This window comes from Dendropsophus ebraccatus, chromosome 7 (assembly GCF_027789765.1).
Source record: "Dendropsophus ebraccatus isolate aDenEbr1 chromosome 7, aDenEbr1.pat, whole genome shotgun sequence".
NCBI lineage: Eukaryota > Metazoa > Chordata > Amphibia > Anura > Hylidae > Dendropsophus > Dendropsophus ebraccatus.
Genome location: NC_091460.1, coordinates 137704642 through 137718691, shown reverse-complemented (window position 1 = coordinate 137718691; position 14050 = coordinate 137704642). Strand labels below are relative to the sequence as shown.

At 41.6% G+C, this 14050-nt stretch overlaps 1 protein-coding gene across 1 annotated transcript in view; it reads left to right on the top strand.

The window, feature by feature from the left end:
- Nucleotides 1-14050, top strand: part of LOC138797855 (cilia- and flagella-associated protein 337-like) — a 45878-nt gene that overhangs the window by 8272 nt on the left and 23556 nt on the right. The window contains exons 2-6 of the mRNA XM_069978587.1: nucleotides 4040-4258; nucleotides 6403-6491; nucleotides 11065-11157; nucleotides 12081-12126; nucleotides 13424-13470. Coding sequence (XP_069834688.1) covers nucleotides 4040-4258; nucleotides 6403-6491; nucleotides 11065-11157; nucleotides 12081-12126; nucleotides 13424-13470 — 494 coding nt within the window. The remainder of the gene's footprint in view (nucleotides 1-4039; nucleotides 4259-6402; nucleotides 6492-11064; nucleotides 11158-12080; nucleotides 12127-13423; nucleotides 13471-14050) is intronic.

Here is a 14050-nt window from a genome sequence, read left to right as displayed (position 1 = left end):
CAATACCACCATACCCCCCACCCCCCCTGGAAAAGACAACAGATTTACTGGCAAGTCTGAACAAGAGGTGGGAGACTAAAAAAAGGTAAAAACAAAAAAAAAAATTCTCCTTCCCCTGCTCCCTGGTGCTGCCCCCCTGCAAGGTGCTGCCCTAGGCACCGGACCACGGGTGCCTAGTGGTAAATACGGCCCTGCCCCAGGGGGACTTCTAGTTAAAGTAAAAATAAAAGTAAAAATGTATTTTTAATAATAAAAAGCCCCCTCCCCCATTAAAAGTCCAAATCACCCCCCTTTTCCCATTTTATAAATATAAATAAATACATAAATAAACATATTTAGTATCGCCGCGCACGTAATCGCCCGAACTATTAATTAATCACATTACTGATCTCGCACGGTAAACGGCGTAAGCGCAAAAAATTCCAAAGTGCAAAATTGCGTATTTTTGTTCGCATCAAATCCAGAAAAAATTTAATAAAAAGTGATCAAAAAGTTGTATTTGTGCAATCAAGGTACCGACAGAAAGAACACATCATGGCGCAAAAAATGACACCTCGCACAGCCCCATAGACCAAAGGATAAAAGTGCTATAAGCCTGGGAATGGAGCGATTTTAAGGAACATATATTTGTTAACAATGGTTTTAATTTTTTACAGGCCATCAGATAATATAAAAGTTATACATGTTATATATCGTTGTAACGTTGTGACTTGAGGAACATATATAACAAATCAGTTTTACCATAGGGCGAACGGCGTAAATACAAAACTCCCTGAAATCAAAACAAATTCCTTTTATTTTTTTAATTTGACAGCGCAAATGATTTTTTTCCGGTTTCGCAGCATATTTTATGGAAAAATAATGCCGGTCATTGCAAAGTACAATTGGTTTCGCAAAAAATAAGGGCTCATATACGTCTCTAGGTGAAAAAATGCAAGCGCTATGGACTTTTAAACATAAAGTGGAAAAAGCAAAAGTGCAAAAACGAAAATTGGCTTTGACCTTAAAGAGGACCTGTCACCCCCCGCGCCGGGGTGACAGGCTCTCGACCCCCAGCTAGATCCCCTTATAGTTACCGCATGTTGCCGAGTCCCGCTGCCGGAGCCGGTCCCGGGACGGAGATATCCCGGTGAGAAGCCGGCGCGCGCGCTGTGGAGATAGGTCCGGCGTCCATAGAGAATGAATAGAGCCGGACTCATCTCTGCTGCGCGCGCACGGCTCCATTTATTCTATATGGACTCCGGACCTATCTCCACAGCGCGCGCGCCGGCTTCTCACCGGGATATCTCCGTCCCGGGACCGGCTCCGGCAGCGGGACTCGGCGACATGCGGTAACTATAAGGGGATCTAGCTGGGGGTCGAGAGCCTGTCACCCCGGCTCGGGGGTTGTCAGGTCTCCTTTAAGGGGTTAAGGGTCCATTTACACATAAAGATTAGCTGCCAAAGATTTGAAGCCAAAGCCAGGAATGGATTTGAAAATAGTAGAAATCTCACGCTTTCCTTTATGACCTGATCTCTGTTTATAGTTTCTTTCTGTCTTTGGCTTCAAATCTTTGGCAGATAATCTGTCAGATAATCTTTCTGTGTAAATGGACCCTAATGCTGGGTTTACACGGAGCGATAATTCGCCCGATCGTACGATTAACGATTTCTAAGTAACGATTTTTCTTTTATAACGATCAGCGTTTAGATGGAACGATATATCGTACAGAAAATTAGTTTTCCGATCGTTTTGCAATCGCTTAAGCCTATCTCGCACATAGGAAAAATCAGTGAGCGACTGTTTACACGGAACGATTGGTGAATTTTTTGCGAACGACGATTTAAGAACAAGTTAAAAGATCAAAATGAACGATTTCTCGCTCGTCGTTCGATCGTTCGCTGCGTTTACACGTAGGATTATCGTTCGAATTCGATCGTTATCGTGCAAATTCGCACGATAATCGTTCCGTGTAAACCCAGCATAAGGGTCCGTTTACACAGAAAGATTATCTGACAGATTATCTGCCAAAGATTTGAAGCCAAAGCCAGGAATGGATTTGAAAATAGTAGAAATCTCAGGCTTTCCTTTATGACCTGATCTCCTGACCTGTTTATAGTTTCTTTCTGGCTTTGGCTTCAAATCTTTGGCAGATAATCTTTCTGTGTAAATGGACCCTAATGGTGCGTTTACACAGGAAGATTTTTTAAGCCAAAGGCAGGAACAGACCATAAACATGGAACGGGTCATAAAGGAAAGACTGAGATTTCTCTTCTTTTCAAATCCATTCCTGGCTTTGGCTTCCAAAATCTGTCAGATAAATCTGCCTGTGTAAACGCACCATAACAATAAACAATCTCGTTAATTGTTAATCTTTAAAAATCGTTTCGTCTAATAAGACTCTAGCCATAAATTGTTGAGGTTCTAAGCATTCCCAGCAATCTCATAGAAAACAACAGAAATAGTATAAAACCCTACTAGGCACGTGGACATTTACTATAATTGTGTTTTGGCTCCTCGGCACATTGTTGGCCCCTGAGCTGTGAATAGAATAAGGACGGCAATTGAGCAATGAGATTTTTACCTCTCTTCTGTTTGAAGAGATTACGCTAAGATGCATCTGGCACTAAAGAGGTCAGTGAGGACTGCGGAAAGGTATGTGCATTCACTATTGTTCTACCTCTTCTTCCACTGTCAGTGAGTGTTTCTAAATTCTGTCACCATGGTAACCTCTACATGGCTGACTCCAGGAGGCTTCCTGCTGCCGACACTACGCCACACACTCGTCCGAGGAGGTGTGCTTCTACACACTCTGATAGTAAGTACAGAAAACTGGATTATGTGACCAATAACAATTCTGACAAATATGACTGTTAGTACTACTAGTGACTGACGTGTAATGGCGCTGATGATTGGCAATTATACTCGTGCAGCGATAGGGAACCTCGGCTCTCCAGCTGTTGCAAAACTACAACTCCCATCATGCCTGGACAGCCTTGTGATCAGATGATTTCCCACAGATCCGGATCGTGGAACCTCTGGCAACCGGTCCGGCCAAACTTTTCCCTTGCAGTCGGTAGTCCTTTATTTAGCAGCACTGGCTATTAGAAGGGGGTTGCGTTTGTGATCTCCATTTACGACTTCTAAAAGATATTTGGACAGGGTTTATCTTCATGAGTAAGGCTGAGTTCACACTGAGTAAAACTGGGAGTCTATGGGAGGCTCTCACGCCTCCTCTATCCATTCTTCCGAGGAGGCGCCCAAGCCTCCCATAGACTGCCAGTATGACACGGAAGCTGTCGGGATTCCACGGCAGAGAATTCTGCCAGTTTTAGGGCCCTATTACACGGGACGATTATCGTGCGATATCATTCGAATTTAAACGTTAATCGTTCTGTGTAATTGCAGGCAACAATCAAAATATCATTTGTATGTTGTTGAGCGTTGATTTAGATCTGAACCTAAAATTATCGCTAATCGTTCGCTGTAATTCACATTCGTTCGCTCAAGTTCCACATTTTTTCACTAATCGTTCAGTGTAATTGCACATTGTTCATTGTTTTGCTGGGATGAGAAGGAATAAACGATCATAGTAACGATCGCAATAACGATCATAGTAACTATCATATCTAACGATTATCGTTGTGTGTAATATGGTGAACGATTTCAGGTTAACGATAAACAATATAGTTTGCGATCGTTTATCGTTAGTTAATCGTTACAAATAGCTCCATGTAATAGAACCCTTAATCCGTGTGAACTGGCCCTAAAAGCATCAGAATCCCGCCTGCCTCAGTGCTCCACAGTATCTCTAATGGGGGGGGGGGGGATCAGTCATTCTCTATGGGCGTCGGACTCATCTCTGGTGAGCGCGCGCCCGGTTTCCGACTGGGATTTCTCAGCGGCGGGACGGGGTCGGGACCGGGACTTCAAGGAAAGAGTAAGTATAAGGGGCTCCACCGGGGCGTCGGACGGGCTTCACCGCGGCAGCCAAGTTGACAGGCTTCCTTTAAGTCACCCAATATGTTTATATGGATTTTATGTCATGTTTTTCTACAGATGGAAGAACAGGTATCGCTGCGACATCGCTTCCAGCAGGGAGACAACAACAGAGTCTCCTTCCACCTTCCGGCATTAGTAATAGAGAGTAATCCACACAGGGAACCTTTCATCCAGATATCTCCCATGCCGGATAACACACTGCTGGCTGTAGGACAGGATGGGCTAGTATCAGTCTGGACACCAGATCTTAAGCTGAAGAAAAGCCGCGGTATTTTGGTAAGTATGGCGGACGTACTTGTCATGGACATTGAGAAACAGCAGCAGGTATGAACCTACTGTTATACCTAACTGGTTTGGCTTTGGGCCATTCCTGAGGTCGGTGTCTAAGGAGCCCCCGGGCTTTAAAAAAAGATGTCACAGTTTGCAGTTTAAGTGAGTCGGCACCAATCGGCCCATCGGCCCACCCTTCTTTATAATTATAGAGGAGGTCATCTGCAGCGGTCATAATATTTAAAGGAGAAGTCTGGTGATTTTCAAAATCTTGCAGCCAGCAGGGGCATGAGGGAAATTGATTACATGTACGAACTTACCTTTCCCCGTCCCTGCGGTGAGTGGTGTGGCTGACCCCGGGACGTCACAACTCGAGGGAGAAAGCCTGTCCTGGCTGATGGACTGGCCGCTCAGCTAATCAGATCTGTCCCAGTCACTGACTGGCTGAGTGGCCAATCCATCAGCCGGGTCATGAGGTGTTAGCACCGGAGATCCCAGAGCCTGGCGGCGGTCCAGTGGCCGGTCCCGTTGATCACCGCAGGCACGGGAGGAGGTAAGTTAGTACTTGTAATTGGTTTCCCCCCTGCCCCTGTTGGCTGCCAAAATTTATAAATCAACGGACTTCTCCTTTAACTGGCTGACAGGATCTGTGCACTAAGGGTGGTAGTCCTATCCCCAGGGCACTACACCACCTATTTTCCATATTAAAGTAAATATTTTCCAAAAATGGCACTTTGAAGGTAAAATTACCTCAAAGGAGAATTATCAGCAGGTTAGACGAATCTAACTTACTGACATCCCCCTATTGTGCAGGAGGTGCCGAGGATTACAGCTGTTTCAGGGTGTTGCCCCTCATCAGTGTGGAGCAGGAATCTGGCTAGGTGGGAGCAATGCCTAGTAGAGCCATAAGAGAAACAGATCGCGGATCTCAGGGAGACCAGCCAAAGATAACACTGCCGACTGCTAGCGAAAGCGCTCAATGCAGTGAAATCCTAGGTGCATTGTCCCCTGGGAAACATGAATATGCAAAAGAGGAGCCCGTGGAGCCTCATTGAAGAGTCTCGAAACAAAGGACTAGCCAGATATCCCTGCGGGAAGGACCCAGCCAAGGGTTTTACCCTGTAGGGAAACCACCAAAACCACCATATTAAGTGGCCCTATAAGTCAATGTAATGACAAGGGAAAAACCAAGGCCAGGTATCCATCCACAGACAGCTGTTTCAGGGTGTTGCCCCTCATCAGTGTGGAACAGGATTCTGGCCAGGTGGGAGTAGAGCCTAGTAGAGCCATAAGAGGAACAGATCGTTGATCTCAGGGATGGATACCTAGCCTTGGTATTTCTCTTCTCAGTACATTGACTTATAGGGCCACTTAATATGGCGGTTTTGGTGGTTTGCCTACAGGAGCCACTCCTTAGCTGGGTCCTTCCCGGAGGGATATCTGGCTAATCCTGTGTTTCGAGACTCTTCAATGAGGCTCCACAGGTTCTTCTTATACATACAGTACATCAGAGGTAACATGTTACATATAATATACATACAGTATATCAGAGGTAACATGTTACATATAATATACATACAGTATATCAGAGGTAACATGTTACATATAATATACATACAGTATATCAGTGGTAACATGTTACATATAATATACATACAGTATATCAGTGGTAACATGTTACATATAAGATACATACAGTATATCAGTGGTAACATGTTACATATAATACACATACAGTATATCAGTGGTAACATGTTACATATAAGATACATACAGTATATCAGTGGTAACATGTTACATATAATATACATACAGTATATCAGTGGTAACATGTTACATATAAGATACATACAGTATATCAGTGGTAACATGTTACATATAATACACATACAGTATATCAGTGGTAACATGTTACATATAAGATACATACAGTATATCAGTGGTAACATGTTACATATAATACACATACAGTATATCAGTGGTAACATGTTACATATAATATACATACAGTATATCAGTGGTAACATGTTACATATAATATACATACAGTATATCAGTGGTAACATGTTACATATGATACACATAAGGTATACCAGTTTAGTCTGTAATATTTATTTCCTGCAATTACTGACATAATGTTTCTCTTACAGGATGAGAATAAACAACCAAACCGGAAAATTAAATGGATTTCTGATTCCACATTAATGACTCAGTATAATAAGTTAATTGTTGGAACTTGGTAAGAAAGTCGTCATGTAACTAATGCGTAATGCTGAAAATAGTACAGAACAACTGTGATAGCTATGCTCCATCCCGTATATACTATGCTCTATCCTGTACATACTATGCTCTATCCTGTATATACTATGCTCTATCCTGTACATACTATGCTCTATCCTGTACATACTATGCTCTATCCTGTACATACTATGCTCCATCCCGTATATACTATGCTCTATCCTGTACATACTATGCTCTATCCTGTATATACTATGCTCTATCCTGTACATACTATGCTCTATCCTGTATATACTATGCTCTATCCTGTACATACTATGCTCTATCCTGTATATATTATGCTCCATCCCGTATATACTATGCTCAATCCTGTACATACTATGCTCTATCCCGTATATACTATGCTCTATCCTGTACATACTATGCTCTATCCTGTATATACTACGCTCTATCCTGTACATACCATGCTCAATCCTGTATATACTATGCTCTATCCTGTACATACTATGCTCTATCCTGTATATACTATGCTCAATCCTGTATATACTATGCTCTATCCTGTACATACTATGCTCTATCCTGTATATACTATTCTCCATCCCGTATATACTATGCTCTATCCTGTACATACTATGCTCTATCCCGTATATACTATGCTCTATCCTGTATATACTATGCTCCATCCCGTATATACTATGCTCTATCCTGTACATACTATGCTCTATCCTGTATATACTACGCTCTATCCTGTACATAATATGCTCTATCCTGTATATACTATGCTCCATCCCGTATATACTATGCTCTATCCTGTATATACTACACTCTATCCTGTACATACTATGCTCAATCCTGTATATACTATGCTCTATCCTGTACATACTATGCTCTATCCTGTATATACTATGCTCTATCCCGTATATACTATGCTCCATCCCGTATATACTATGCTGTATCCTGTACATACTATGCTGTATCCTGTATATACTATGCTCCATCCTGTATATACTATGCTCCATCCTGTATATACTATGCTCCATCCCGTATATACTATGCTGTATCCTGTATATACTATGCTCCATCCTGTATATACTATGCTCTATCCTGTACATACTATGCTCTATCCCGTATATACTATGCTCTATCCTGTACATACTATGCTCTATCCTGTATATACTATGCTCCATCCCGTATATACTATGCTCCATCCCGTATATACTATGCTCTATCCTGTACATACTATGCTCCATCCTGTATATACTATGCTCCATCCCGTATATACTATGCTGTATCCTGTATATACTATGCTCCATCCTGTATATACTATGCTCTATCCTGCACATACTATGCTCCATCCTGTATATACTATACTCCATCCCGTATATACTATGCTCTATCCTGTACATACTATGCTCTATCCTGTATATATTATGCTCCATCCCGTATATACTATGCTCTATCCTGTACATACTATGCTCTATCCCGTATATACTATGCTCCATCCCGTATATACTATGCTCTATCCTGTACATACTATGCTCTATCCTGTATATACTATGCTCTATCCCGTATATACTATGCTCTATCCTGTACATACTATGCTCTATCCTGTATATACTATGCTCCATCCCGTATATACTATGCTCTATCCTGTACATACTATGCTCCATCCTGTATATACTATGCTCCATCCTGTATATACTATGCTCCATCCCGTATATACTATGCTGTATCCTGTATATACTATGCTCCATCCCGTATATACTATGCTCTATCCTGTACATACTATGCTCCATCCTGTATATACTATGCTCCATCCTGTATATACTATGCTCCATCCTGTATATACTATGCTCCATCCTGTATATACTATGCTCCATCCCGTATATACTATGCTCCATCCCGTATATACTATGCTCCATCCTGTATATACTATGCTCTATCCTGTACATACTATGCTCCATCCTGTATATACTATGCTCCATCTGTATATACTATGCTCCATCCCGTATATACTATGCTGTATCCTGTACATACTATGCTCCATCCTGTATCTACTATGCTCTATCCTGTACATACTATGCTCTATCCCGTATATACTATGCTCCATCCCGTATATACTATGCTCTATCCTGTACATACTATGCTCCATCCCGTATATACTATGCTCTATCCTGTACATACTATGCTCTATCCTGTACATACTATGCTCCATCCTGTATATACTATGCTCCATCCTGTATATACTATGCTCCATCCCGTATATACTATGCTCTATCCTGTACATACTATGCTCTATCATGTATATACTATGCTCCATCCCGTATATACTATGCTCTATCCTGTACATACTATGCTCTATCCTGTATATACTATGCTCCATCCTGTATATACTATGCTCTATCCTGTACATACTATGCTCCAGCCTGTATATACTATGCTCCATCCTGTATATACCATGCTCTATCCTGTATATACTATGCTCCATCCTTTATATACCATGCGCTATCCTTTATATACTATGCTCCATCCTGTATATACTATGCTCTATCCTGTACATACTATGCTCTATCCTGTATATACTATGCTCCATCCTGTATATACTATGCTCTATCCTGTACATACTATGCTCCAGCCTGTATATACTATGCTCCATCCTGTATATACCATGCTCTATCCTGTATATACTATGCTCCATCCTTTATATACCATGCGCTATCCTTTATATACTATGCTCCATCCTGTATATACTATGCTCTATCCTGTACATACTATGCTCTATCCTGTATATACTATGCTCCATCCTGTATATACCATGCTCTATCCTGTATATACTATACTCCATCCCGTATATACTATGCTCTATCCTGTACATACTATGCCTCATCCTGTATATACTATGCTTCATTCCGTATATACTATGCTCTATCCTGTACATACTATGCTCCATCCCGTATATACTATGCTCTATCCTGTATATACTATGCTCCATCCCATATTACTATGCTCTATCCTGTATATACTATGCTCTATCCTGTATATACTATGCTCCATCCTGTACATACTATGCTCCATCCCGTATATACTATGCTCTATCCTGTACATACTATGCTCCATCCTGTATATACTATGCTCCATCCCGTATATACTATGCTCTATCCTGTACATACTATGCTCTATCCTGTATCTACTATGCTCCATCCCGTATATACTATGCTCTATCCTGTATATACTATACTCTATCCTGTATATACTGTGCTCCATCCTGTACATACTATGCTCTATCCTGTATATACTATGCTCTATCCTGTATATACTATGCTCCATCCTGTACATACTATGCTCCATCCCGTATATACTATGCTCTATCCTGTACATACTATGCTCCATCCTGTATATACTATGCTCCATCCCGTATATACTATGCTCTATCCTGTACATACTATGCTCTATCCTGTATATACTATGCTCTATCCTGTACATACTATGCTCTATCCTGTATATACTATGCTCTATCCTGTACATACTATGCTCTATCCTGTATATACTATGCTCTATCCTGTATATACTATGCTCTATCCTGACAAGTCGGCTGTCTTTTAACTCTGTTCCGCTCCTCCCCAGGTATCGGGAAAAGCTGGATCCAGTCCTGGGAAACTTCTCACAGTTTCCCAGGACTGGATCCTGCTTTTCCCGGCGCGAAGCGGAACAGAGATGAAAGGCAGACAGCTTGTGCGTCATTTCGTCTAGGTTGGCTTCACACTGCCCTAAAATCCTGAAAAAACGCCAATAAAAACATCATGGCGTTTGTTTTTATTTTCAAAAACACCAGCGGCCAGATGTTAGCTGGAAGTCAATGTAAGTTTATGATCTGCCTTACACACATGGGGGAGATTTATCAAACATGGTGTAAAGTAGATTTGGCCCAGTTGCCCCTAGCAACCAATCAGATTCCACCTTTCATTTTCCAAAGAGCCTGTGAGGAAAGAAAAGTGAAATCTGACTGGTTGCCGGGGGCAACTGAGAAAATTCAGCTTTAGGCCAGTTTGATAAATCTGCCCTATGGTGTTTCTTTTGGGGTGGCGTTTTTCTCTCCTTTCTGATGTTTTTGAGGCTCTGTTGCAGTTTTGTCAAAATGCAGAGTGCTGAGGGGGTGGCTCTTTTTTTGGGGGGGGGGCAAACTATGGTGCTCTGTCTCACATAGACGTCATTGGGATTGTTCTGGGGGGGGGGGGGGGGGAGAGCTGACATCAGTCTCCTGCTCTGTCCTGATGCAAACTGTCCAGCTGTGACAGCGGCCATTTTGGCTAAGGTACGTATTGGCCTCTAGACCAGGGATGAGGAAGCTTCAGCCCTCCAGCTGTTGCAAAACTATAATTCCCATCATGCCTGGAGGGCCAAAGCTTTAGCTTTGGCTATCCAGGCATGTCGTGAATTATTGTAAAATCTTTATGTTGGCATGTAGTAATGTATTGTATTATTTTCCAGAGGACCCCTTTAAGTGTCCCCATATAACCATCTATAAAGGGTTTGGTAACCAGTAACCTTCTAACGCTGTTTGCTTCTATTTCCAGTGACAGAGAGATTCGGCTTTATGAGCTTTCCAACTTTGAACCCTACTGCCAAATTATCGGTTTTGAGTCGATGCCCTTGCACCTGGGTTACAGGTAATTCTTCTATGTCAGCCATCTTTACATTTACATAATCCGTGGGGGAGATTTATCAAACTGGTATAACATAGAACTGGCTCAGTTGCCCCTAGCAACCAATCAGATTCCACCTTACATTCCTCACAGATTCTTTGAAAAATGAGAGGTGGAATCTGATTGGTTGCTAGGGGCGACTGAGCCAGTTCTACGTTACACCAGTTTTATAAATCTCCCCCTGTGTGTGTAAATTGTGTCATTATTTGTAAAGTGCTTTCCCATCTGAGTTTATTGTTTTGTTTTCTTGCTCAAAGAGAATAGATGAGCAAAAACAATTCTAACAAAAATGCAAAAACATAACAAGATAAATATGCTGTGACAACCAAGTAGGAAAAAATCTTACCCATGAGGCAGACCCAGATGTACCCAACTTAAAGTGATATTGTCCCCCCCTCTTTCTCAGCACCATTATTAAGCTTATATGCCGTATAAAGGATTTATTGGTGGTCTCTACCATCAAAAATACATGTTGTTGTTGGTGGACAGTGCCATACAGGTGGGCCTTCATGGCCATTGTGTCCCATATGCTCCGCCCCTTTCACAATGTAATTTTGTTCTAGGCCCGACTGTGTAAAAGAGTCGAGATTTCCTGATAATGAGCAGTGGATGAGAGAGAGGAGGGAGGGGGGCTGGGGAAAGTCTTTTTGAATGCAGATAATGGCATATTTTCCTAATAAACCCAATTACAAAGTTTCTTAAAATTGCCTCTACTATTGATTTCTGCAAAAAAAAAAATTAAACGACAGTGACACTATAATCTAAACACCAAGGATTGTATAGAATACCGGATACTCTTTTCTTTACATACTATATGGTAACAAGCACCATTAGGCCTGTGCACTTACAGCCATGATTTATTCTACTTTCTTTTCTTTTTTTTTAAGTCTACGTGATGCAGACGAGTGTATCATTTATTTTGGCGATGAGCAGGTAAGTCGTTATTCTGTGTAGTTTTATTATTTTTATACTTTTTAGCATTGTATATATAAATAGGAGACATATACAGGATGAAGCTCCTCTTAAGAAACACATGTAGGTAGTAGACTTACAGACACAATCCATCTGTCTCTGTTGTAGCTAAATGTAATAAAATAATTTTTCCTTGAATCTTTTTGGTAGTTTAAATGGTGCTTCTTTTTCATTTAGGTTTCACTGTCTGACACTGTATGACACCGGCCATTTTGTGACCAGGCTGTGTCACAGAACGGCTGGTGTCAGTGAAGTTCATCCCGGTACTGCAGTACCAGCTGAGTGAACTTGATGTCTGTTGAATTGGGATGCACCTTAGCATACAATGGAGCGTGCGGCCGGAGCCGTGTACATACCGGATCCGTTTTGATATGTTTCTTTTTAGACTATGTTCACACTGCGTATGAGTCCGGCGACATTTCGTACACCGCCGTACATGTGCGGTTGAAACTACGGGCGTGGGAAAAATCGACATGCGGGCGGATTGCGAACATACGGGCGAACCGCGGACATACGCCCGTAGTTCCTAGCTTGATTCGAAGCGATCTGAAGCAGGTCATTTACTTGGAAATCTTCGCCCAGCCCCATAAACCACACAGAACCTTTTGGATCGAAAAATCAAGTTCAGTTTGGCAGAAATAAGTACTCCGTACGGGACCGCATGGAAATCCACGGCCGTTAGTTGGAACATTTCCGTCCTCAAACAAAGGTCTTGTTCATTTTTCACGGCGCCGCATACGATCTGGCCGTAAGCTCATACGTAGTGTGCATTGTGCGGGCATATATCGTATACTTTCAAGCGAACGCATTAACCTCAAAACTACGTGCGTATATTCGCGGTTCGCGCTACGGCCGGACTCATACACAGTGTGAACATAGCCTTATAATGGAATTCTATGATAAAAACAGATGCACACACATGCATCCATTTTTTCCATGCGTTTTTCATCCGTCCTTTGCAAAACACGGATTGCAAAAACGTAATGTGAACCCAGCCTTACAGAAATTTTCTGTGTGAATTTGCCTGAATCGCACCTGATTTATTAGTGGTGCAGAACATTTTTCCAATACTTTATATCATCTCTTTTTTTTTATGGACTGAGTTATACTTAACATGTACTGAAATTGTAGCGTCTACTTCTCTATGACGTCATCCACTTGCGGCGCTGAAGCTCTATTAGTTGAGGTAGGAATACCCCTTTAATAGGTGGCATGATAACTCACTAAGCAGTTTACCTATGAATAACTTGTGTTTCAGGGATGTGTCAACATTATTATAATGTCCCACATGGCAGAAACCCTCAGGTAAGTAATCATATATGTGGATATTTTATTTCATTTGCTCCTGATAATGTTACTTATATATATCTAATAATTACATACATCACATCATATCAGATAATACTCCATAGCACTGGCACATGTTAAAGGGTTGTCCGGCGAAAATCTTTTTCTTTAAAATCAACTGGTTTCAGAAAGTTATATAGATTTGTAATTTACTTCTATTTAAAAATCTCAAGACTTTCAGTACTTATCAGCTGCTGTCCGTCCTGCAGGAAGTGGTGTATTCTTTCCAATCTGACACAGTGCTCTCTGCTGCCACCTCTGTGCTGTGTCAGGAACTGTCCAGAGCAGGAGAGGTTTTCTATGAGGATTTGCTGCTGCTCTGGACAGTTCCTGACATGGACAGAGGTGGCAGCAGAGAGCACTGTGTCAGACGGGAAAGAATACACCACTTTCTGCAGGACATACAGCAGCTGATAAGTACTGGAGGTTTTTTAAAAGAAGTAAATTTCAAATCTGTATAACTTTCTGAAACCAGTGGATTTTAAAGAAAAAAAGATTTTGTCCGGAGTACCCCTTTAACTTAATTTCTCCTGTTTTG